Source organism: Blastomyces gilchristii, assembly GCF_000003855.2.
Source record: "Blastomyces gilchristii SLH14081 genomic scaffold supercont1.9, whole genome shotgun sequence".
In the NCBI taxonomy this organism is placed as follows: Eukaryota; Fungi; Ascomycota; class Eurotiomycetes; order Onygenales; family Ajellomycetaceae; genus Blastomyces; species Blastomyces gilchristii.
Genome location: NW_003101674.1, coordinates 2,290,931 through 2,314,424, shown reverse-complemented (window position 1 = coordinate 2,314,424; position 23,494 = coordinate 2,290,931). Strand labels below are relative to the sequence as shown.

Genomic DNA, 23,494 nt, shown 5'->3' with positions numbered 1-23,494 from the left:
ACCACCCTGGCTTTGCAGGCCAATAAAATTTCTTCAAAACCAACACAACCAGATCACGATCATTATTCCATCCGATTCTGAGAGAGCACTCGCGGTAGCAAAAAGACCTACATAATATATCTACATAATATATCTACATAATATGCAATTAAAATCGCAGCAGCTGCAGTAGGAATAGCCTTCAAGCAAGGCATTCCGTTGAACCACCTCTGTCTAGGCAGACCGCAAAAGCCTGAGGTTTAATTGCATGCTGAGAATGGAATAACCCCACAGACTCAGTTAGCTAGAACATGCTGAAATACAAATAAAATATATTAATTATATTTTTCTCATGAAGTGTGAAGTATGTACAAACAGATCTTAATCTTTCATTTCAAAAGATCACGTAATATTGGACTGCTATGACACGCTGATACCTTCAAAGTAGTTTACTTTTTTGAGTAGCTGCCACACGCCTGTGAGTCTGTGTAACTATTCCTCTCTTCCCACTGTATGATCTACTAGATGCCCAAACAGGCCTTAAAACCTCGAAACAAGAGAGCACCTATCACATACGAACACAGGGAGTGGAAAATAGGGCTTCCCGTCCGCTCAGCCGTACTCAAGCCACTCACCGGCCTGTTAGTAGTTGGGTGGGTGACCACCAGCGAATCCGGGCTTTCGTATGTTTTTTGTGCTTTTTTCTCATTCGTCTTTTTGGTGCTTAAAAATTGATCTCTCCCAACTCTGTAGTTGTCTTGTCGATATTTGGAAGCTTTGAAGAGAAAAATTTCAATCACGTGAGTGAGTGGTATCAAATTTCGCATATGGTCAGGCTGGCTAACCGTATCAAAATGCCAAAACATCTCCAAAGAGTCATAATTCGCAACTGATTATATTCCCCTCGTTTCGGAACCCCCACCAAGGAATTTTTTGTTGACGGGGAATTGGCCCTGAGACAGGTATTCTGCCACAACCATGGCTTCCGACCTCACTGCGCAAATATTAGATCTCCTCTCCTCCACTGACGATCCGATTCTCTCTTCCGATGCCTTCCCCGCCGCGCCCAGCATTGCTCTAAAGAGCGCCCTGGACCGCCTTAGGTCCAGAGATATGATTATATATGAAACCATTGAACAAGAGCAAGCCGTATTACTTCCAGAGGCCGAGGGAATAGTAGCCAATGGCAGTCATGAGGCCAAGGTGTTCGAAGCCGTGAGGGCGGCACTGGACGGGCTGAAAATAAAGGATCTGCCAGATATAGTTGGCAAGGAGGCTGCAAAAGTTGGAGCTGGAAATTCATTCAAAAAGGGGTGGATTAAAAAAGATAAGGATGTTTTGAGATCAGCCACAGATTCAATCGAAGACACCACCCGAGAGCAGCTTTTGACCATACAGAAAACTAAAACATACTCCGACCCTAAGGTCTTAGCGGACTTGCGCAAGCGGAAGCTTCTCACGATGCAGAAAGTTTTAAGTTTCACAATATCGAAGGGTCCCAAATATGCGAGAGAGCTTGTCAAAGAGGAAACCGATCTTACAGCTGACATGCTCGCGAACGGGTCATGGAAAACAGCCAAATTTAAGCCCTACAATTTCAATGCCAAGGGGGCAATAACACCAAGCGGCGCCCTGCATCCTCTGAACAAAGTGCGTCAGGAATTTAGACAGATTTTCTTCGAGATGGGTTTCGAGGAGATGCCCACGAATCGCTTTGTAGAGACTGGATTCTGGAACTTCGACGCTCTCTTTGTCCCACAACAACACCCTGCTCGTGATCTTCAAGATACCTTTTATATTTCCGACCCCGTCTGCGCAGATAAGCCGCGAGAAGACGACCCATCTGACGTTCATGTCGCAAACGCTGGAAAAACGACGGGTAGATCTTCGGACGCTGATAACAGCAAGGCTCTCGATTACGAACAATACTGGAACAATATCCGCGCTGTACATCAATCCGGTAAGTACGGGTCAATTGGCTACCGATATCCATGGGATCCCGAGGAATCGCTTCGCCTAGTCCTTCGGACTCACACCACATCCGTTTCGACTTATATGCTCCACAAACTAGCCGCGAACCCTCGGCCGGCCCGGTATTTCAGTATTGATCGGGTGTTCCGAAACGAGGCCGTCGATGCCACACATCTGGCGGAGTTCCACCAGGTCGAAGGCGTGATTGCTGACTTTGGTCTTGCGCTGGGTGGCCTGATTGGCTTCATGGAAGTCTTCTTTGCGAAGATGGGTATTCATGGGCTTAGGTTCAAACCGGCCTATAACCCTTACACAGAGCCCAGTATGGAGATTTTCGGATACCATGATGGTTTAGGGAAGTGGGTAGAGATTGGTAACAGCGGGATGTTCAGGCCGGAGATGTTGGAGCCTATGGGTCTACCGAAGGACATGAGAGTGTATGGATGGGGATTGAGCTTGGAGCGACCTACCATGATCAAGTAAGTTCAATACTTGGAGCTCTTTATTATTTTATTCCCCCCCACCAAAACAAAAGCCTACCAGGCCTACCAGTGGCTCTGTGTGTGGAGAGAAAAAGAAAGAAATTGCTCGAAACTAGCAACTAACGCTCTTCGATTTCAGATATGGCGTAAGCAACATCCGTGAGCTACTTGGACACAAAGTAGACCTTAACTTCATCGAAACGAACCCAGCAGTCCGGCTCGAGAAGGATTAGTCGCAGCCTCTCCTCCCACATTAGAGTTTGATTTTTTAGTGATACTACCACAGACTGGAGAGCCAGAAGGGAGGGGGAACAATCATAAACAAGATATATACTGCTCACGGAATTTTTACGAAGAATTGAAGGATATCAGTCCAGTTCTACACGTGGGACTAGGCTATCAAAGGGGGTTTTCTGCTATAGCTCTGTGCTGTGGTGGTGGCATGACATGGAAATGAAATAGACAATTGTAAAATGAATACCACGATTCCTTTTCACTCAACAACTTCCTTTTTTAAAAATGATTATTTCTCGCCCACGTAGATCCCGAATATAAACTGTACACGGTATGTATTTACGTCGGAATAGCTTTTACCAACAGCGTGGAAGGAAAAATAGGTAAAGCCGCTCCGTGCCTCGGATTTCAACCCGGTATGAGAAACGTAGGAAGGAACGCAATAAGTTTTCACCAGTTTATATAGTTTTTACCGAGAAATACCAAGGTTTTATTGTATCCTGAACGGCTAGAATAAACAATAAAAATTAAAAAATTAAGAAATACAAAAGTCATGTCCCGTCCGTATCTGTGCTCCGACGAGTGATCTTGAGGGTCGCAGCTCTTCCCAGACGAGTCTTCACTAAATGATCTCCCCCGGCTTATAAAAATTATTAGATCATATCCGCCTCAGCCATTCACCACAAAGATCACACAAACCACTCGGTGGTTTGTGGATTTGTTGTGGTGGGCGTGAGGTGATCTCTTGATGCCGGGGTTGGGAGTTTGGAAAAAAAAAAAAAAAAGAAGAAAAAAGAAAGGAAGGAAAGAAAAAAATGGCGGACAGCGGTAGATATAACTAGTTAACTAGTAGAAAAAAATTGCTGTGGAATTGGGTACTGGCAAAAAAAGAAAAATGTCTTGGAATGACGTGTGTATCTCCTTTTTCTCACAGAAAGAGGGCGAAGCTACTGTTCGAATATTAGAATCTCCATATTTTTTCTATTTTTTATTTTTTATTACTGAAATTACCGTTCACATCCATCTTAGATCTTCTTGATTCATATCTTGATTTTCGTAAAGTACTTGAGTCATTGGGCCTAAGGTTGTTGATAGAAAGGAGGAAAGGTTATTTTTTAAAAAAGAGGATAGGAAAACAATAGTTTAATTTAAGAGCCTCGAAAAAGAACTCCAGTGTATTCCCGGGATTTTTTCTTATTTCGCTCATTTTAACGGTTATCTGGGGAAAAGAAAAAGCAAAACACAATATCAGCAAATAATTGCCCTCTCCCTCAATTCTCCATTTTACTTGCCATTCAGGTTTCCTAGAGGAAAGGACCGCACTCACCATCACAGCATCCGTATCGTATCCCACAACCCCCTCACACACAACCAGCGCATAAGAAAAACAGAAAAGGACAAAAAAAAAACCAACTCCCTCCTCCAATTTCCCTTAACGCTGGGAGCTCGCGCTCCATACATTCTTCAAGAACCCATCCCGTTGCGCCAGACGGTTCAAGCTGTCATCACTCTCACCCCGGGCCCGTACGAATCCGCAAAGGGCATATATTTGGTTCTCGCCAGTGTATCGGCCGTTCTCGTCAACTTTGGCAATGCTGATCTGGACGGAGGCGTGGTCCTTGGCCTTAATGATGCGGTTGGTGGCGCTGCATTTGCGAGGCACATAGCTATAAGAGGGGGAAAATTTGAGGTTAGAAGTCGGGCGATTTTAATTCTCAATGCGGATTTTTGGAGAATTTTTTGGGGGAATTCCTCCATATGCAGAGCGGAGAAAGAAAACATGTGCAGGGAAGCGATAAGTTTTTGCTTCTTCAATTGAGAAGAATGGGTGGGCAGATTCTCAATCCTCTCTCCATGGAGTAAGGAAGCGGGGGCATTCGCAGAGCGATGTTATACGTACAGGTCGACGATTTCTCCCCTTTCGTTTTCCATTTTGGCAGATTTGCGTGGATATCCGGAGAATAAGCGGTATTGAGAAGGGGGCTTGCTTGGATCTTGATCGTTGAAGTGCTGCGGTGATTTCTGGCGTTAGTGGTGAGATAGAGATAGAGCGAAGGAATTGTGCGTCATGTGACTAGGGGCAGAGATTTTAGGTTTGGAAGGTCGTGCGGTTAGGGTCTAAGGTGCGTGGTAATTTGTCGCATTTCTTCGACCATTACCGGCACTGCCAAGACCAGGCAACCTCTTACCGACTGACTCGAACCGGTAGAAGCCTTTGTAGGAATGTAGTTTAACCAAGAGTGTACATGTAGTTTCTAATTACGGTCTACATATAGGTATCTTTACTAACAAAAAAACAGCAACTTCAATCTCATAGGGCGCTCTTTGCAAGTTTCTTCTCAGGCACAACCACCTCAATCCTCCAGCGAATCTCCACCTCCCTCGGCCCCTCTTTGCGAAAGCGCACTAGCACTACCCTATCCGGCTCCCCCTTCTTTCCAGAGCCCTGAAGTTCAGGCCCGACGTAATCCAAAGTGAGGATGTTTCGTCCATCTGGGACCTGCCCAATAGCTACCGGGGAGATATATTTATCGGTCCAGGGCGGTGACCCCGAATGCACAAAGTCGACAAATTCAGACCGGCGTCTGGCAGACTCCTCTTTGGAGACATCAGTCGCGTTTTCCCCCGGCCTCTCGAGGAATTGGGCGACGAATGAGAGTAGGAAGACCTGCGGGGGAAACATTATCGCATTCCCATTCTTGGCGAGCCGTAACCACTCCGATGCGGGGAGGAATCGGGCCTCCGTGATCTCTATCCCGCCATCAGATGTCGGCGCTTGGACTTCACTCTCTTCGCTGCCGATGATGCTTTTGGACTCTGAGGACAACGGGAGGAAGTAGAGGTACATCTGTGTTGTATAGCGTCTGGGGTTCGTGGTTGGCGTTATCCAGTGTGTAAACGGAATGAGGGGGTCTAGCTCGCACAGAAAAGGAAACAAACAGGTTGTCCTTGGTCAATCTAACAATATTCAAGCAGTATACTATTTGTTTGGGTTTCATGGTTCAATGTATCTGACCAATGTCTGGTTCTGCAGCTTCATCTATGCTCTTTAGCCACTTGTTGAACGTAATTTTGTTCTTGTGGATTGCATGTCTCCCTATCTCTCTCTCGTCCACGTTTACGTGGATCATTTTGCCGGTTCTCTTGTTTTTTGCGAGGAGGATACCGCTCTCTTCGAAGAGTTCGCGGATCGCCGCTCTTCGATAATGGGGGCCTTCATCGTGACTGTCCGGGTGGCCTGCTGGTGGGAAATCGCCATCTTGCGAAGATATGTTTCCTCCGGGAAACACATGAGCTGACGGGAAGGACGAGGAGTTTTGAACGCGGTGCAGCAATAGCACTTCGTTTTGCGGAGAGATAAGGATTACGCTGGCATGTAGACGAGTGCATTAACTTCTAGTCATTGCCCCGGTCATAAAAGTATTGCATATATATATATATATACATATATATATATATATTTATATACTCCAGTGTGCGGATGCAAATACGCGAAGAACTGACCTTGCGCTCGGTTTTGGCATGGAGCGATCAACCCCTTTTTTCTTTGGAGGGGCCATCCTTCGATATTGTGGTAATCTCCGAACCGTCAAGTAAGTAGCTTTCTGGTTGAATCTGTGCGCGGGCCGAAGATACAAATAATTTGGCGCACTGGTATATTTCGTAGTAGGAGGGCAACTACCCCTAAAGCCGCCGAGGGTTAATCGCAGAACGTTGCGAAGCTGATTTGCATTTGACGGGAATTGGCAACATCGGGAGGAAAGCATGTTAGCCAAATGGCTGCAGGCGGAGACGGGGGGGGAATATTTAAATTTAAATATTATTCCCGCCAGGCCGCGCCGTGGTTGCTCCGGGCGAATAATACTAAGTTCAATGCTTGTACCTTGGGTTTGGTTTGCCGAAACTCAGGTTCGCGGGGGAGGGTTTGGTTTATTTAGCCGCGTTTTCTGCCAGATATCCGAGGTTCCACCACACCATCTCGGCGTTGGCCTGCTGCTGCAGGTTCAAGTCCAGCTCGAGCTTCGGAGAACTTCCTGGCGAACGTTGAAAAAAAAAACAAGGGTACTTGGTTGCCGAACGGGGAATTGCCCCTGAAGCAAAAATGAAGCTTAGCCACGTGAATTTCGGGCGACGGAGAGGTAAAGAATCTTGGTCTGGTGTAACTATTCAGTCTGGAAGGAAATCCGCTCGTCGGCACTCAACCTGCATTCAAGTTCCATACACTAACGATACTGTGCTCTCTCGAGCTGTGGCACAACACTACTCTGCATTTTCATTCTGGACTTATTTAACATAATTTTGATCGGGTCAGGTTTCATTACGTTTAAACTAACAACGAATATTTAGTGTTGGCCTTGTAATATAAATAGATGAATGGAGTGCGGTAATATTAATGCAAGACGACTATTAATATGAATTGCTTTAACGGATCATATGGCTAATCACAGAGAGTCATGAAACTGCATAAACTTTTGAAAAAGAGTATCATAATAAATAATGACCATGTCCCCCATCCAGACAAACTCCAAAAACCAAAAAAAAAAAATGATTCCCTTCTCCTCAATATAGTGACGGGGCGTCAGGAGCAATACCCACGTCCCCGGGCTTGCTGGTGGTTTAAGAATACAACTTTTTGTCGAAGCTGTGCAGGCCATGGACGCCACCCTCGGCTTGAGCGCTGACACTGCGCACTTCAAACCTAACTGAGCCACTGGCGACACCATCATGAAGCTCTTGCAGACTCTTAACTCCGATATCCTGCAGGGAGTGCTGGATACCGGCCATTAGGTATGGCACGAACTTGGTGACAGAGCCGCGATCCAACACTGAACCCGAAACGCCCTGGGCAACGAGAAGTCTGTCCGATTCAGAAAAGTATCTCGCAGTGCCGGCATTGCTTGCTTTACCGTCTTGGCCGACTCCAGCCTTTTTATCTTCCATGGCATCGATGCTTCCCATTCCCCGGTACGCCTTGACGAGCTGGCCTTCTCTGCTGACAAAGTAGGCACCGGGGGATTCGGTGGTACCAGCCAAGAGCCCACCCATCATAACAGTGGTGGCTCCCATCGCCAAGCCTTTGACAATATGGCCAATATTTTGGATACCACCATCCGCAATGCAGGGGACTCCGAAACGCGCGGCGAATTGGGATACACTGCGCACAGCTGCGGCTTGGGGCCTTCCCACTGCCATAACTTCTTGCGTGATGCAGGCACTTCCGCTGCCCATGCCAATGCGGAGACCATCTGCGCCTACGGCAATAAGAGCAGCCGCTTGATCCCTGGTGACAACGTTGCCAGCAATGACGTCAAGTTCGGGGTAGGTTTCTTTTATGTATTTGATCATCTCGATCTGATACATACTGTTGCCCTGGCTGCTATCCAAAATGACAATGTCAAGACCAGCATCTACCAATTTTTGGAGTCTGTCCTTGTCTTCGGGACGGGTGCCAATCGCGGCTGCGCAGATAAGTTGCTTGGACTGTGGCAGCTTGGAAGCAAGCGGATAGTGAAGATTCTTCATGAGATCGGACCTTGAAAGTAGGGAAACGAGGTTACCCTCGCTGTCGACAATAGGAAGTTTTCCTTTCTTGGAGCTTCGTAGGACCTCATTTGCTTCAGCGAGGGTGGTTCCTGAAGGTGCGGTAACAAGGTCCGTAGTCATGACAGCCGTGACAGGGTCATCACCAACGGGATGAAACTGGATGTCTCTGCTGGTAATCATTCCAACCAATTTGGAAAGGAGAGTTCCATTTTCTGGGCCACGAAACGCTAGTCAGCATATTCCGCCATAAGATCAATTTAAAAATAAAATGAGGATCAAAACCAAGCCTCAGACAAAAAATCCGGTCTCTCCATAGCAGCTTTCGCGGCTGCAGATGAACGAAAGTTATAGAATAAAGATTGAAAACATCATTGCAAGCGTAAACGAGGTACCACAGCAGAAATAGGAAACAGTAACTAACCTGTCACTGGGAATCCGCCAAATCCCCATTTCTCCTTCAGCGCTTTGGCCTCTGCCACCGTTGTCGTCGGGGAGATAACGACAGGTTCCAAGATGAAGCCGTTTTCATATCGCTTGACCTTTCTTACCATATTTGCTTGATCGTCTGCAGAGCAATTGTGATGGATCACGCCAAGTCCACCGAGAAGAGCCATATGGATTGCCATCGAGTGCTCGGTGACTGTGTCCATGGGCGACGACAGCAGGGGAGCTTTTAAGCTGATTCGCTTCGTGACACGGGTTTCGAGAGATACGTCAGATGCGGGGAATCCTATTAAATAGCCGGTCAATTGTGTCTTCTCCACATACAATTCTTGTGAAGGTTATTCGAACCAATGTATCCAGGAAGGATGAGGAAATCATTGTAGGTCAGTGCTCCTCTCTTTTCGGAATCCAGCAGTTGATTGATGTCCAGGCCATCACCGGCATAATCGTTCTTGAGGACTTCCAGCGCTGTGGCAGGGTCTAGGAACTTTGAATCACCCGAGACATGCTCAAGGGCGTTCCCCGACGCATTTCCATTGGAAATTGGCATGGTGAAAATTGAAAAGGGACGATGGAAAATAAGGAAGGAGAAACGGCAATTTGCTAGATAGCAAACGGAGACACAGGCAGAAACAGAATAGAAAATACCAACAACAGAGGTTCAAACAAACGTTCTGTTGATGGGGAGAAATCGTCTTTCCCAAAGAAGAGAAAGAGAAGAAGAAAAAGAAAAAGAAGAAAAAAACCCGAGAGAAGATTTTGATAAGTTTCTTCCACGGTGGGCGCTTCTCGCGCGCTAGCACCAACTGGGCATGGCTGAACCTACTGCGTAAGCCGATAAGCGCCGCTATCATCAGGTGATCTGCAGCAGCCACCTTGCCGTTTTGGGAACTTTGTTTTGGTCCGGCAAAGGTGGGGATGGATGGGATGGGATGCAAACAACAAGCCTTCGCGGTGCAAGGGAAGCTCAACCTAGTGATTTCGTCTTGCAACAAGACAGACGCAAGCCTAAATATACTATCCCATACACACCACAGTACGTTTCTTCAGCGTCTTTGCTTTTCTGTTGTAACCAGAGCTGACAGGAGGTTTGCAGAGGAGTTCTTCGATTTGCCTAGCTGTGTTGTCTGTGCATTGCGTTAGTTGTCTGCGCTACTCTGAATCATTGGGTGGCACAGCCGAACAGCCCTTGGAGAGAACAATTTACATTTCCTTTTTTATCACTTTTCCGGCATGCGCGCAGTTGAACGCTGGACACTCTCTTGTCTCATCGAGCTAGCCTTTCTTCTCTTCTCTTGACCTGCCATCGTGATGTCGAACCTCCACCCCTTCAGACGGTCTCAACCAGAACTACCAACAAATCCTCCCAGCCCGCTTCGTCATGGCTCGACCGCATCAACCAATTCCTCTGTTTATTCCTCCTACTCAAACTCCTTTGTTCCTAGCCGTACAAGTACCGTGTCCTCGAACTCCTCTGGCGGATTCATCTCAGATTCGAATGTTCAAAAGGGAAGGGTGAGCAGAATTGGGGAAAGGTTTGAACGAGCCTCCACGCCACCAAGTGCTAGCGAGACCTATGGAAACATTCGTCTTTCTTTGCGCCCACTCCCACAGGCACCCAATCGCGCATCTCCTCCGCCAGAACGGGTCAGTCGACAGCGAAGCCAGACAGTGACCACCGCGACATTTCAACATGACAGTATACCGAGCGGAAAAGTTGCCAAGATTGAGACTTATGACGGTGGCGATAGTATGCGACTACAGGAAAACACCGATAGCGCGGAACGGGAATATTCGCCCTCCATCCGACGACAGCATATCCGCACACAATCCACCCCGCATGCTCCAGCCTTACCGACCGCATTTACAGCCCCAGAGCTTGAAACCTTTCAAAAGTCTTCCACTCGACATTTGCGGACTCTTTCGAGACTTGCGCAAACCGAAAGCGAAGATTTTTCCATAGCATCCGTCATTCCCTCAGTTGCTGGTTTGCAGGGTCGCCGTCGGCTTAAGCGTGCAGACTCCATTCGGGCGTCAAAATCTCCAGCGAGTCCTCAGAAAGGTAGAGCATCCGCATGGGCAGAAAGCAGCTGGATTGACAAACAACGACAGTTTATACAAGCTTACGAGTATCTATGCCATATTGGAGAAGCTAAGGAATGGATTGAAGATGTTATTCACAAGTCTATCCCCCCCATCGTCCAGCTTGAAGAGGCTCTTCGGGATGGAGTCACACTCGCCGAATTGGTGCAGGCCTTGTATCCGCACCGCACTTTCCGTATATTCAGACACCCTAAACTGCAATACCGCCATTCTGATAATATTGCTCTCTTTTTCCAGCTTCTTAAGGAGATCGAACTCCCGGATTTATTTTGGTTTGAGCTGATCGACTTGTACGAAAAGAAAAACATTCCCAAAGTGATACATTGTATCCATGCCTTGTCTTGGCTACTATATAAAAAGGGGATCGTTAACTTCCGCATCGGGAATTTGGTTGGTCAACTGGAGTTCGAACATCATGAATTGGAACAAGTTCAGAAAGGTCTAGACACGTCAGGGGTTCCTATGCCCAGTTTCTCTGGTATGGGGGCAAGCTTTGGCGCGGAACCCGAGCCGGAACCGGAACCAGAGCCAGAGCCGGTCGAATCGGAGAAGGATAGGATTGATAGAGAGCTCCATGAGAACGAAGTCATTATTTCAGACCTTCAATCTCAAGCAAGAGGAGCTCTTGTGCGTCTGAGGCTTGGGAACGTAATGCAGGAGTTGTGGGATAACGAAAGTGCATTGATCGACCTACAGTCAAGGATACGAGGAGAGTGGTCCAGGGAAATAGTGGGTTACCGATTGAGCATGCGACGGTTTGCTGTAAATTTGCAATCATCGGCACGCGGATTCTTGGTTCGAATGAGATCTCAACACAGCAAACAATGCTGGAAAGAGAACGAGGCAGGCATCCTGATGCTTCAAAGCCTTGTTCGTGCTAAGAGTCTCCGTTCGCATGTTCAATTATTGAGAACTAGAGCAAGAAAGGAGGAGTCTGGAATTAAACAAATCCAAGCAGCCATCAGAAGAGCCTTGGCTAGGGGCCAAGTATACGACCAGTACGAGCAAAGCAAAGATGCCGAAGTCGAAGTCCAATCCCTCCAGGCCGCTATTCGAGGCATGTTGAAACGACACAGTGTTTCTCAAGATAGATTGGCCCTAGAAACTGGAACTCCCGCTATAACAGTGCTACAATCTGTCATTAGAGGCCTTATGAAGAGAAAGTCTTACGATTCCCAGAAGTTGCAGCTGGCGAAAATGAGCCATCAGTGGATTACTCTCCAGTCCATTGTTCGAGGATCTGCTGCCAGAGGAAGCTTTCAGGTTCTTCGAACTGGGCTGAAAGCCCAACTACCATCAATTATTGAAGTTCAAAGTGCCCTCCGCGGCGCTTCTCTGCGTACATCGGTTGAAGAAACTAAAAATTCACTCCGTGATAACGAGAAAAATATTCTTACTCTTCAATCTTTGTCTCGAGGACTCCTTCTGCGGAAGCGTCAGCTACTCGATCGAAATTCTCTCTTGCAGCAGAATTCTGTAATTGCCAAACTACAAGCTCTTTCGCGAGCTGCTATGCTGAGAATAGAAATCGGAAACTTCCTCTGTGAGCTCGAAAGGTCAAGTGAAGAGGTTGCTCAGCTCCAGGCCCTTATTCGTGCGATGTTCGTCAGGCTAGATGTTGGCCAGGCCTTGGCAGAACTGGAGGCGGAAGAAGATGTGATAGTGGACTTTCAGTCCAACACCAGGGGCCTTCTTGTACGACAGAAATTTGCGGAGAAACAGCGCTTCTATCGGGAGAATATGGATAAAGTTATAAAGGTTCAAAGCTTTGTGAGAGCCAAGATCCAGGGAGAAGCTTACAAGAGCTTGACCAGCGGAAAGAATCCTCCGGTTGGCACCATCAAAGGCTTTGTCCATTTGCTTAACGATAGCGATTTTGATTTCGATGAAGAAATTGAATTTGAACGTCTACGGAAAACAGTCGTGCAACATGTGCGACAGAATGAAATGGCCGACCAGTACATAACGCAATTGGATATCAAGATTGCCCTTCTCGTGAAAAATAAGATCACGCTCGACGAAGTCGTGAAACACCAAAAACATTTTGGTGGCCACGTCGGAGCTCTACTACCTAATAGCGACCTATCGTCTAAAGATCCATTTGACCTGAAAGCCTTGAATAAGACATCTCGACGGAAACTAGAGCAGTATCAGGAACTCTTCTTCGTTCTTCAAACGCAGCCGCAATATCTTGCTAGACTTTTTAGACGCATAAGGGAGCAGGCTACCCCAGAAAAGGAATGCGAGCGAATCAAGCATCTGGTTATGGGATTATTCGGTTACTCCCAGAAGAGGCGCGAAGAATACTACCTAATAAAGCTCCTTGTCAGGTCTGCGAAGGAGGAGATCGATCATTCATTTTCACTTCAAGACTACATACGGTGCAATGCTTTCTGGAACAAATTATTCGCTGCGTATACGAAGTCCCCGAAGGATCGGAAATTCATGCGGGATATTCTGGGTCATCTAGTGAAGGAGCATATTATCGAAAACACCGAACTTGACTTGGAGAGCGACCCTATGCAGATCTACCGCTCCACCATCAGGAACGAGGAGCTGCGCACTGGCAGGAAGAGCAGACGCCGAATAGACGTTCCTAAAGAAGAGGCGATTAGGGACCCTGAAACGAGAGAGACATTTGTTCGCCATTTGCAAGACCTACGTGACATTGCAGACCAGTTTTTTACATCGCTCGAAGAATTCTTACCTCGCATGCCGTTCGGAGTGCGATTTGTTTCACAGCAAGTTTATGAACATCTTTTGTCTAGATTCGAGAATGAGGATCATGGATACCTCCTGCAGGTTACTGGCCAGTGGGTTTGGAAAAACTATTTGCGTCCGGCGATAATGGAACCAGAAAGATGTGGTGTGGTAGATCGTGGTTTAAATCAGGAGCAGAAGCGAAACCTGGGAGAAATCGACAAAGTAATAGCGCAGGTAGCATCAGGCCGTCTCTTTGGTAACGAAAACGTGTATCTCCAGCCCCTGAATACTTGGGTTGAGAAGGCGATCCAGCGGTTAGGAGCTATATGGGGTAATTGTGCGTACCGCCCTGTCTTCTTCTCGCTGGGAATTTTCGTACTAACAGTCGAGGATAGTGGTTACCGTGCAAGATGCGGAGTCCTATTTTGATATCGATGCCTTCAACGACCTATACGCCAAAACGAAACCAACACTTTATATAAAACTTTCTGACATATTCTCGATCCATCAGCTTGTTGCTGCGGAGATATCCACTATATGCGTCGACCAGGATGATGTGATCAAGGAAGCCGTTCGAGATCTGGGCAGTGTCAAGAGCAATGAAAATGAGTTCATGAGCGTGAGCTCCTCCGAAATTAGCTTGACATTAACGCCCAAACTGCACAATGTCGAAGGTAGGTTTTGTTTTTTCAACATACTGAATTACTTTGGGATTTTTACTTACTGCGCATAATCCAGACCCCGATGCTGAAACAAAAGCCCTCTTTATGGAAACAAAACGATGTATTCTGTATATCATCCGCGTCCAATCCGCTGCAAATCTAATGGAAATCATGGTCAAACCGCCCACGGAAGAAGATGAGGAGCGCTGGTACGCGCTCGTTCGGGACGAGTTATCCTCAAGTAGTCGCAAACGCGGCGCATATTCGGACGCAAACTCCCTAATTGACATAGGATCCATGAGCTATCAGGATCTAAAGAGCACCGCGTTAGAGAACATCCTTCGCCTGGAACAAGCTGGACGTATAACACGGCAAAACAATTACCAGGACCTTCTGAATGCAATCGCAGTCGATATTCGGACAAAACATCGTCGGAGAATACAGCGCCAGCGAGAGCTGGAAAGCGTCCGACTTACTCTTGAGCGATTGAACGATCAAAGTGTATACTTGGAGCAGCAACTGAAGACTTATAACGACTACATCGAACAAGCCATGATAACTCTGCAGAATAAGAAAGGGAAGAAGCGATTCCTGATGCCATTCACTAAACAATGGGATCATGAGCGTGAATTACAACGATCCGGTCGCGTTTTCAAGTTCGGCTCATTTAAATATTCGGCCCGAAATCTCTCTGAGAAAGGCGTCCTTGTATACTGGAAAGGATATAACGAGCGACAATGGGACCGAGTTGACCTTACGATTTCTAGCAACCAAGTTGGGCTTTTCACTGTCGATGGAAGTAGTGGCAATATGATGATTCCCGGCGCCAACGCCCAGGTTCCGCTAAACGATCTCCTCGAGGCGCAATTCGACAATACGCAGTTCATGGACTTTTTCGAGGGGGCATTGCGGGTGAATGTCAAGATGTTTTTGCATTTGATTATGAGGAAATTTTGCACTGAGTGAAATGCATTGATGTGGTCGTTTTTCTTAAGTTCTTTTCGTTCTTCGATCTTCTTCTCTTTTTTGTTTCTTTTGTAAGTTTCTGGTTTTATGTTTATGTGATATTGATACACCACGGACGAATATTTTGCAGCTGATTGCACTGATACGAATTTTTATAAGGGGGCCGGGGTTGTTGTTTCTGAGATATATCCCTTTATCGTTCTTCCCTTGTTATCCAGCTCTTCTTTTCTCTCGCTCTTTTCCTTTGGAATCAATTTTCTATTACCCGACCCAGATAACAGACCGTTATATTCCTACATGACCACATTTTTGCGCCTCTGCCTCCCTGGTCTCCCCTCCAGCATATATACATTGGAAGCGTGTGAACAGATTCTGGAGTCGAGGAAAAGAAAAGGCTGTCTTTAATATTGTACCCTTTACATATCCTTTCGTTATGCGCCCAGAGATCTGACTTACCTTTTATTATTTTGTTTTACCCCTTTTATTGATTTATCTTTTTCGGGCGATTGGAGCGGGACTTGGTGGTTTCTGCTGTGAGATTAGCTCTTTTGCTTCTATCTGGCGTTCATTAGTTATATTACTTTTCTCTTCTGAATGTATTTATTACTTTAGTTATGAGATTTAGTAATGAAAAGAGGAAACTTTGTTGACTCGTTCAATTTGACACTGTTATTACTGTTTTCTCTTCAGCTTTTTGTGACCCATTCACTGCACAAGTAGTTAAAGCTGCTGCCAGAAAGTATTGTCCACAAGCATCTCAAGTCTAAATGCATTATCGAACCTTGCCTTGGTCACTCACTGGCACTCTCGTTATTTAACACTGCCTGTAACACACATGTCAATTATCCTTCGTAGAGCTAATATTTTTTTGACGGTCTAAATAAGGCTGTTTTGACGCTAGCTGTATCGGGGCGATCGGGAAAACCTTCCCTCCGCGGATGTCATCCCTGCATGAGGCGCAAATAGGAAGGACGATGCGAGCTTGAATCGGCCACGCAGAACTATCCTCCACGTCCCTTGATAACCCCAACGCCAACTCTTCAACTCCGACGTCTTCATCTCACCCCTCTCCTCCCCGCTACTCTCGCTGTGTACGACTCCAGCTGGCCAGTGTGGCCTTCACTCCTAACTCCGCCTTTACCGTATCCGCGTAGTTGTATTGACTGCGAAGTAAACCAATCTTAAACCCGCGTTCCCCTATTAGTCGGCCCCGACTTGTCCTCCGCTTTACTTCCGGATTCGCGCAAACGAATTTACACTTACACAATGGATTTCAGCTCCCTAAAGGATCAGGTCAGCAATTTAACGCTGTACGATATCAAAGCTGGCGTTAGAAAGGTGCAGAATGGTACGTTTCTACTGCTACCCTGTCCCCTTTCTCACCCGGGTGATTTCGCCGTATATTGGTTTCCCTCTGGATCTACCTTGTGGTACTGTTTCGTATAGTGGTTTGATTTGACTAATTCTTAACTGTCCTTTTAAATATGATTAGCCGTGATGAATTATACCGAGATGGAGGCGAAGGTCAGTCTTTGGTCTAGCTAATATAAACCTGCGCGGCCGTGAACATACATCTTTTTTTTCCTACACGACTCACTCCTCTTTGATATACAATCTCCTTACTTGAATGGATACAGGTTCGAGAAGCTACGAATAATGAGCCTTGGGGCGCCTCCTCTACGCTTATGCAGGAGATAGCAAACGCAACACATAGCTAGTTAGTGCCCGCTTGTCCCCATTCCTTACGGCTAAATTGCGGAGTTGATGATCTAACTCTTTGTCATTTGTGTTATTAGTCAATTGCTCAACGAAATTATGCCCATGATATATAAACGGTTTACGGAAAAGACTGCAGAGGAGTGGCGGCAAATTTATAAAGTATTCCACCCCCCCCACCCCCCTCCCAATATTTATTTTGGAAGCTATCACACTGGAATGCATCTGACAATTTTTCCATTTCTAGGCCCTTCAACTCCTTGAATTTCTCGTTAAGAATGGTTCAGAGCGGGTTATCGACGATGCCCGTTCTCACGTTTCCCTCCTCCGGATGCTCCGTCAATTTCATTATATTGATCAGAATGGAAAAGATCAAGGTATAAACGTACGCAACCGAGCTCAAGAGTTGGCAAAACTTTTGAGTGATGTCGATGCGATCCGTGCAGAGAGAAAGAAGGCGAGGGCCAATCGAAATAAATTTGGAGGTATTGAGGGTGGAATGGGTTTGAGTTCATTCGGAAGTGGTTCCCGATATGGTGGGTTTGGGAGTGATGAAGCCTCATATGGTGGTTATAGCGGAGGAGTGTATGGGGACGGAGGCGGATTTGGTGGAAGCACCGGAGGCTACGAAGACAGTGGAAGAAGAAGCAATCGCTTCGAAGAATATGATGAAGGCGATGACGGTACTCCTGCTGCGCGTAAGCCAACCACGTCCTCCGCTGGCCCTACTCGGCGAGAAACGAAAAAGCCCGAACCGGCAAAGGAGCCGGAAGCCCTGTTTTCCTACAATAGTGAAGAGCGTATCTCAGACCCATCAGTTTCTGAGCCACCAAATGCGTTATTCAGCGTCTACGAAAGCTCGTCTGCTAGCTCTCAAAAAAACAAGATCGTCACCCAAAACAATGGAGATGATGATGACTTCGATGATTTCCAGTCTGCTCCCTCTTCTGCGCAAGCTGCGCCATCCCAACCACAGTTTTCTTCTATTCCTCCTCCAAACCTGGCCGCTACGACAACATCGTCAGTCACACAATATGCCGCGCCAACGCCCGTATCGGGTACACAGGGTCAAAACCTGAACGGCCTTGTTGGGTTTACCTCGCCATCGCCAAGCAACGTTTCCGTCGCATCTACCCAGTACCCAAGCCTTAACGGCGCCGGTAAATCAGCTTCAATGCAGCCACAACAATCACCAAAGCCAGCAGGATACCAAGCCATACAACCAAACTACTTCACCTCCGTCCCAGCACCACAACAGCCAACCTCCCAAACCCATGCCAAAACTCCACTCTCATCCCTCACTCCTACCTTGTCCGGCACCACAAAGCCGGCCGCGAGTACACCCACAAAAGCTAGTGGAGATGCATTCGGTAGTCTATGGACTACCGCGAGTACCAACGCTGGACTCAAGACAGCTACCTCGACACAGTCCAGGGGCCCTAATCTCGCCAGTATGGCAAAGGAGAAAACAAGTGCAAGCATATGGGGGGTACCTGCCACCCCTTCTGCTTCTAGCGCGAGCATGGGAAGCGGCAAACCACCAGCTACGAAGCCACAGAGCAGCGGGAATGAGTTGGATGGTCTGTTTGGATGAGATAATTTTTGGACAGATCTGTTGAAATGGGGGGCGATTTGCGTTTGCTAGGGTGTGAAGAGGTACGGAGGAAGGATGAAAAGGGAGGTGAAATTTATCTGGGGGTGTTTCAAACTAAACTGATATTGAACAGATGTGCGTGGATTTTTTGCTTTTTTCTTTTTTGAATTTTAGTAGAGAGCGAACTGGCCTTACTTGAGCGGACAGAACCCTTACCTACCTCCCTACTTCCTTACCTGTTCTATTCTGTTCTATTCCAATTTACTAATTCATAGTTGTCTTCGCTTTCTATTCTATGTTTCAAGCGGTGCCCAATATAACCATGGATGGATATATCACTAACATGAATTTTATTTGCCTTTCGACCAGCTTGTTTAAAATATTCCCCTACAATTTGTCCGCTACTTAAACCTACAAGTTGTCAAGGCCATTTATTTATTTTCCCTCGCACGATCATCATTATTTAAGGAGTTAGGTACCTCAATTTTTTTTTTTTTTTTTTGGGGGGGGGGGGGGGGGGGGGAAGAAGGAGGGGGAAGGGTTGAAGTGCAATAAAAACCACCGCCAAGAAGGGCCAAAGAAAGTAAGAAAGAAGAAAGTTGAGAAGATATAGTAACTATGACATGACATGGCACAGCTTTAGCATGGCAATACCATACCGCTTGATCTTGATTTGATTTGGATTTGCCTCCGCCCAAAAAAAAAAAAAAAAAAAAAAAAAAAAAAAAAAAGGAAGGAAAGGAAAGAAAAAACGAGAAAACCAGACGAATACGAAGCCAATCAATAGCAGGCAGGGATGATTCAAGAGGGTGAGGGTAACAAGAAAGAAAGAAAGAAAGAGAGGAAGGGAAAAAAACGGCGGGGGAATAGAAGATAGAGAGAAAAAAATCAAGGTTTCCAAATTTCACACAGAAACAATCGTTGATAGAGTGGAAAATGAAGTATGACAAAAAATAAAATAAAAAGAAAGGAGATTCACAATAAAATCAACTGTCTTTCTTTTTATGCCCGAAGAGAATAGAACTGCTTGTTTTTGTTTTGGGCTACTACTACCTTGATACTTTAAAATGATAAAAAGAGTATTCGAATCGGGTGTAGAAGGAATGTTTCTTTCTACCCATTTTAGGAGGCGGGAATGGAAGGAAGGGAAGAATGATTCATAAAACAAGTAACAAGTAACTAACATTTGGAAAAATAGGAGAACGAGGTAAGGGGGAAAAGAAAAGGCCAACGTGCCTAGCAAGCATTCCATGCAAGCCAAAACGCGAAAGTACAAGAAAGTATGAAAAAAAAAAAAAAAAAAAAAAAAAAAAAAAAAAAAAAAGAGAAAAAAAACACCTGATGTATTGTGGAATTGGTGGACCAAGCAGCGATAGACAATTAATGGAAGACACGTAAAGAACAAAGAAACATCATAAGACGGCGATGGGAAGCTGATGGAAAAAGAGGAGAAAAGAAAAGAAAAGAGCAAGGAACACCCCCCTTTCTCAGCCGGACCAAACTCTTTGCAAGGAAAACAAAAGTAAAAGCAACGAAAAAAGAGAGATAGGGAAGAACGTCTAACTGACATTGAAAAGGCACGGAGAATCCAGTTAACATGAGCTTAAACACATTTAAAAAAAAATGGAATGGATGAAAAATGAAAAAGGAAACCAAATGAGGAATCAAAAACCAAAACAAGTTTCGAAGTGTAAAAAAGAAGGAAAAGAGAATAACCCCCGTGACCAGTTTCAAGACTTTACACCTGTCCCCGACCCCGATTGCGTTCTTTGCTTGGACGTACTCTTCGACCGCACGGATGACGACCGCGCACCCCCCGTCGCGCTCAGGTTGGTGCCATCATAATGCTCGATCTGTGGCGGGGTTGATTTCCGATGCTGATGGCCCGCCAGGGGGTATGGATCTAGATCACGACTGCTTGTAGAGAATGTGGAGACGACGGGGGGTTGCTTCTTTTCGCGCTCTTTGTTTTCTTTCTCTTTTTCTTCGGGGTGTTTGTCTTTTATAGATGTGTTCGCATTCGCTGATGTTGATGATGGCGGTGAGGATGGTTGGTGATGGCTGTCAGGGTTGACGTTTTCGCCCTCAGTAGGATTTATAGTCGCAGTGCCGTTGCTTTGCTGTTTATGTTGCCTTTGTTGCGCACACAGATCTGTTGACGGATTGTTGGCGGGTAGAATGGTGGGATTTTCATTTTGGGTGGATATAGATTCTTCTTCGCCCAAGGTCAATGTATTCATAAGAGCGCCGTTAAGGCCATTCAATCCTCCCTCAATGTCACGAACCAGTCGGACGAATTCTTCCGGTACGAGCCCACTTTCTCCAGTCTTGGGGTCTTCCGCAACAAGCCAGCCTTGTCCGTGGCGATAGGATACAAGAATTACTTGTCCCTCCTTCAACGGTAGCTCGTTCTCATGTTCGCGGTCGAAATCGAAAAGCGCAACCGCTTTGCCGTGCATTTCTTCATCGGGAGAAACAATCGTAAATTGGTAATCTCGCGAATACCGTGACGCATCTCTCCATGATTCATCATCCTCTGATATCTCGTCATCGGATTGTAGTTCCACATCGGGTTCCATTGACGTTCGGTCACTCAATGACGCGGCAAAGTGGGAGTCCCGTTGACCACCAGGTGGATATGAGCCGGGGCTCAAGAATGAACGGTTCCCTGATTCGTTGGCTGGGTAGGTAACATATTCTCCTCCAGGACCATCATCAACTGCGTCGTCGTCTTTGACATAGTATGTTGCGCTTCCATCCCCATTTACTCCGACGAAAACACCTCTATCATCTCCTCGCGCGGCATATGACGACGGGTCGGTATTATTGGCAATTCCCGGATTTATCTCTCTGTTAAATTCGGACCCTACATGTGCGGATTTGTGTTTGCGATGCCGAGACGTCGTCACAACAGGGCTGTGCAAGTCCTCATCCTCACTGTATGGTGGTCCATCTCCAAATGCCATTGCAGGGAGTTGTTGGGTACCATACATGGCTTCCGGGTTCCATGATGAATGCCAGTGCCCACGAGAAACATCCCAAGAAGCGCTGGGGGGATCGGATAACCGTCGAGCTTCGCTCGCCGGAGTAGATATTCCCGATTCGCTTGGATGGGGTCCATAATGGAGTGGATGTATTGGTGGGTAGGCGAAGTCCCGTACTAAGGCGTAAGGCAGACTTGAATGAAAAACGGGAAAAGCGTGTGATGCGGGTCGTGAACGGTTCTGGGAATTAAAAGAGGCGCTGGAGTAGGTTGATAAGCGATCTCTTGCATATGAGGATGGACGCTGGATATTTGACCGTCGCGGGGCCGGTGATGTTGAATTCGACGGATGGTGAGATATCGTTGGGATTGAGGGAGGATTGTCCACTTCGGGAGGAGAGGATACAGGTGCGGATTTCGTTGAGGCCATATCGAGGGTCACCAGGAGAACAAACGGGATGCTTCCAACGCCAATTGTTAGCAGGGCGTGTTCTGATTTTTATGCAAGATCCGTTTGAAATCGAACCCTCAATTGGATGCTTTAACCAAGGGAAGTGTTTGTGGGTGTTGTTGTCCGCAATGCTAGCTGTCCATAGCCATGAGAAGTGGAGTCACACTCCAGTAGAGATGTTCGGTGTGCGTGAGATAGCACAGAGGAGATAGTAGCCTGGTGGTCGTAGTGAAGGAGATGGCACCTGCCTGTGTGCGACAGCAATTGCAATATTTTGGGTTGGCCTGCGCGGGTCGAGATTGGTGTTGTATCGTTCACGGGGAGCGAGAAATGCGGGATAAGGTGGACTTCTTGCAGAAGGTAGTAGAAGGTAGAGCGTCCAATGATAGCCAGATGTGAGGATAATGTTTTAGAAACACATATGCAAGTCACGATAGGAACCCGCCAGCGCGCGTGGAAAACCGAAGGCGTGGAAGCTGACTGGAGCAGACGAGAGGCTCGGGAAACAAACAAACAGGGGTTGAATAAGCGCCGATTTTCAGAAGACGGTAAGGAGATAGGGAGGGACACGGACGGCTTTGGTTCAGCTATACTACACAATAACGCCAGCTTGGTTAGCCAGACAGCCAGACAGCCCAGATCCGGGGAAATGGCGGGCGGAGAGGCAAAAAAAAAAAAAGAAAAAAAAAGTTACCAAGTGTTGATAGGAATGACCAGGCGATCTGGACAGGCAGACTAATGGAGGTTGAGGGCGGCAGTGGCGGGGCGGGTTTGTGTTGCAGACAGAACACATGCAGCCCAGGGGCAGAATGACCCAGAGAGGACGCGCCGGAAGAGCAAGACAGAGCACAAATAGGCCGACAAGAGCACAATCCGGGCGCGCAGAGTACGCGGGTGGAAGGGAGGGATAGCGAAGGCGGCGGCAGGAAAAAGAAAAAAGGGCGGGATGTTTGAGGTTTGGCGAGGGAAAATGCAGCAGCGGGTAGAGCTGCTATTAATAGCCTGGCGTGGGGGGGGGGGGGAAGAGGTTGGTCGGTCACCGTGACTTGCAGCATCACAGGCTTTGGGCGGCGGGCGAGGTATCAGCTACTTTATCCCAATACTGGGCGCTAGGGCAACGCATATCACTCCGTACGGAGACTATGACTTGGATATTTCACTTCTGTAGGAATGACAACACGATGACAAACACGCAGTCAGCATATTTAACATATCTAGTTAGTTACCAGTCAATAGTTAATGTTCTAGTTACAATCCGCAGTCAACAGTCAGCGGTGGAAAGCGGCTGATACAATATTCAATTGGCCAATTTATCAATGTACTGTACATACTTTCATACATACATAGTTACATGTATCAATGAATTCAACAAACAACCGCCCAATGACTTCCAATGACTGCTAACCAGCTAGAATGCGCCAAGGTTTGCATAAATATCCTATCCCACCTGTACTCGGTATCTCGCATGAAAGACGTTGATCAAGCAGTGTACGAACAATAGGGTGATGTGAAGAAAGCTCCTTTCCTCCTGCCACTGAGTCCTAGTTTTTATTTGTATTTTTTATGTTAAGTTAAATTCCTCGGTCCAATATGCGTTTCCCCAGATTCGCCGTAGCTGGAACTTCATTTCTCCGGGAGCGAAACGGGGATCGTCGTGCGCCA

General features: G+C 46.7%; 7 protein-coding genes and 1 non-coding gene across 10 annotated transcripts; 4 read left to right on the top strand and 4 right to left on the bottom strand.

Annotated features, from left to right (window-relative positions):
* The first annotated feature begins 553 nt into the window (after nucleotides 1-553).
* On the top strand, nucleotides 554-669 carry BDBG_17177. The gene has a single exon (XR_004198597.1). It is a non-coding gene; the product is annotated as a 5S ribosomal RNA (ribosomal RNA).
* A 288-nt stretch (nucleotides 670-957) lies between these two features.
* On the top strand, nucleotides 958-2,665 carry BDBG_04759 (phenylalanyl-tRNA synthetase alpha chain; the record flags this gene model as incomplete). Its single annotated transcript, XM_002624849.1, has 2 exons — nucleotides 958-2,429; nucleotides 2,572-2,665. The coding sequence occupies 2 exons, from the start codon at nucleotides 958-960 to the stop codon at nucleotides 2,663-2,665; spliced, it is 1,566 nt and encodes a 521-aa protein (XP_002624895.1).
* Nucleotides 2,666-3,619: 954 nt separating this feature from the next.
* BDBG_04758 (40S ribosomal protein S21) lies at nucleotides 3,620-4,711 on the bottom strand. 2 transcript variants are annotated; one of them, XM_031721822.1, is made up of 3 exons: nucleotides 4,567-4,711; nucleotides 3,994-4,333; nucleotides 3,620-3,885 (listed from the first exon to the last, which is right to left on the bottom strand). In XM_031721822.1, exons 1-2 carry the CDS (start codon nucleotides 4,596-4,598, stop codon nucleotides 4,099-4,101), a joined length of 267 nt encoding a protein of 88 aa, XP_031578703.1. In that variant the 5' UTR covers nucleotides 4,599-4,711; the 3' UTR covers nucleotides 3,620-3,885; nucleotides 3,994-4,098. The 2 variants fall into 2 exon arrangements, with proteins under 2 accessions (XP_031578703.1, XP_002624894.1); XM_002624848.2 differs by having other exon boundaries at nucleotides 3,863-4,333.
* Nucleotides 4,712-4,741: 30 nt separating this feature from the next.
* Nucleotides 4,742-6,697, bottom strand: BDBG_04757 (NUDIX family hydrolase). The gene is made up of 3 exons (XM_002624847.2): nucleotides 6,171-6,697; nucleotides 5,683-6,035; nucleotides 4,742-5,579 (listed from the first exon to the last, which is right to left on the bottom strand). Exons 1-3 carry the CDS (start codon nucleotides 6,431-6,433, stop codon nucleotides 4,978-4,980), a joined length of 1,218 nt encoding a protein of 405 aa, XP_002624893.1. The 5' UTR covers nucleotides 6,434-6,697; the 3' UTR covers nucleotides 4,742-4,977.
* A 43-nt stretch (nucleotides 6,698-6,740) lies between these two features.
* BDBG_04756 (inosine-5'-monophosphate dehydrogenase) lies at nucleotides 6,741-9,399 on the bottom strand. The gene is made up of 3 exons (XM_002624846.2): nucleotides 9,003-9,399; nucleotides 8,632-8,940; nucleotides 6,741-8,422 (listed from the first exon to the last, which is right to left on the bottom strand). Exons 1-3 carry the CDS (start codon nucleotides 9,202-9,204, stop codon nucleotides 7,284-7,286), a joined length of 1,650 nt encoding a protein of 549 aa, XP_002624892.1. The 5' UTR covers nucleotides 9,205-9,399; the 3' UTR covers nucleotides 6,741-7,283.
* A 161-nt stretch (nucleotides 9,400-9,560) lies between these two features.
* Nucleotides 9,561-15,754, top strand: BDBG_04755 (IQ domain-containing protein containing GTPase activating protein). The gene is made up of 4 exons (XM_002624845.2): nucleotides 9,561-9,690; nucleotides 9,751-13,797; nucleotides 13,856-14,134; nucleotides 14,199-15,754. Exons 2-4 carry the CDS (start codon nucleotides 9,966-9,968, stop codon nucleotides 15,086-15,088), a joined length of 5,001 nt encoding a protein of 1,666 aa, XP_002624891.1. The 5' UTR covers nucleotides 9,561-9,690; nucleotides 9,751-9,965; the 3' UTR covers nucleotides 15,089-15,754.
* A 70-nt stretch (nucleotides 15,755-15,824) lies between these two features.
* BDBG_04754 lies at nucleotides 15,825-18,917 on the top strand. 2 transcript variants are annotated; one of them, XM_031721821.1, is made up of 6 exons: nucleotides 16,090-16,436; nucleotides 16,581-16,612; nucleotides 16,726-16,805; nucleotides 16,885-16,966; nucleotides 17,052-18,533; nucleotides 18,768-18,893. In XM_031721821.1, exons 1-5 carry the CDS (start codon nucleotides 16,355-16,357, stop codon nucleotides 18,396-18,398), a joined length of 1,623 nt encoding a protein of 540 aa, XP_031578702.1. In that variant the 5' UTR covers nucleotides 16,090-16,354; the 3' UTR covers nucleotides 18,399-18,533; nucleotides 18,768-18,893. The 2 variants fall into 2 exon arrangements, with proteins under 2 accessions (XP_002624890.1, XP_031578702.1); XM_002624844.2 differs by having other exon boundaries at nucleotides 15,825-16,436; nucleotides 17,052-18,917.
* Nucleotides 18,918-20,128: 1,211 nt separating this feature from the next.
* BDBG_04753 (uncharacterized protein) lies at nucleotides 20,129-21,811 on the bottom strand (the record flags this gene model as incomplete). Its single annotated transcript, XM_002624843.2, has 1 exon — nucleotides 20,129-21,811. One exon carries the CDS (start codon nucleotides 21,809-21,811, stop codon nucleotides 20,129-20,131), a length of 1,683 nt encoding a protein of 560 aa, XP_002624889.2.
* Between the last annotated feature and the right edge of the window lie 1,683 nt (nucleotides 21,812-23,494).

Bases quoted from the DNA above. Each gene is read 5' to 3' on its own strand.
- BDBG_04755 (XM_002624845.2), top strand. From the start codon at position 9,966: ATGTCGAACCTCCACCCCTTCAGACGGTCTCAACCAGAACTACCAACA. The intron at 13,798-13,855 runs GTGCGTACCGCC...AGTCGAGGATAG, and splicing joins AGGAGCTATATGGGGTAATT to TGGTTACCGTGCAAGATGCG. The intron at 14,135-14,198 runs GTAGGTTTTGTT...CGCATAATCCAG, and splicing joins CAAACTGCACAATGTCGAAG to ACCCCGATGCTGAAACAAAA.
- BDBG_04756 (XM_002624846.2), bottom strand. From the start codon at position 9,204: ATGCCAATTTCCAATGGAAATGCGTCGGGGAACGCCCTTGAGCATGTC. The intron at 8,941-9,002 runs GTTCGAATAACC...GCTATTTAATAG, and splicing joins CATCCTTCCTGGATACATTG to GATTCCCCGCATCTGACGTA. The intron at 8,423-8,631 runs GTTAGTTACTGT...TTCGTGGCCCAG, and splicing joins TGGCGGATTCCCAGTGACAG to AAAATGGAACTCTCCTTTCC.
- BDBG_04757 (XM_002624847.2), bottom strand. From the start codon at position 6,433: ATGCTTTCCTCCCGATGTTGCCAATTCCCGTCAAATGCAAATCAGCTT. The intron at 6,036-6,170 runs GTCAGTTCTTCG...TCTACATGCCAG, and splicing joins ATGCCAAAACCGAGCGCAAG to CGTAATCCTTATCTCTCCGC. The intron at 5,580-5,682 runs GTCAGATACATT...TGTGCGAGCTAG, and splicing joins AGCTGCAGAACCAGACATTG to ACCCCCTCATTCCGTTTACA.
- BDBG_04758 (XM_031721822.1), bottom strand. From the start codon at position 4,598: ATGGAAAACGAAAGGGGAGAAATCGTCGACCT. The intron at 4,334-4,566 runs GTACGTATAACA...CCCCTCTTATAG, and splicing joins AGGGGAGAAATCGTCGACCT to CTATGTGCCTCGCAAATGCA.
- BDBG_04754 (XM_002624844.2), top strand. From the start codon at position 16,355: ATGGATTTCAGCTCCCTAAAGGATCAGGTCAGCAATTTAACGCTGTAC. The intron at 16,437-16,580 runs GTACGTTTCTAC...AAATATGATTAG, and splicing joins CGTTAGAAAGGTGCAGAATG to CCGTGATGAATTATACCGAG. The intron at 16,967-17,051 runs GTATTCCACCCC...TTCCATTTCTAG, and splicing joins AGTGGCGGCAAATTTATAAA to GCCCTTCAACTCCTTGAATT.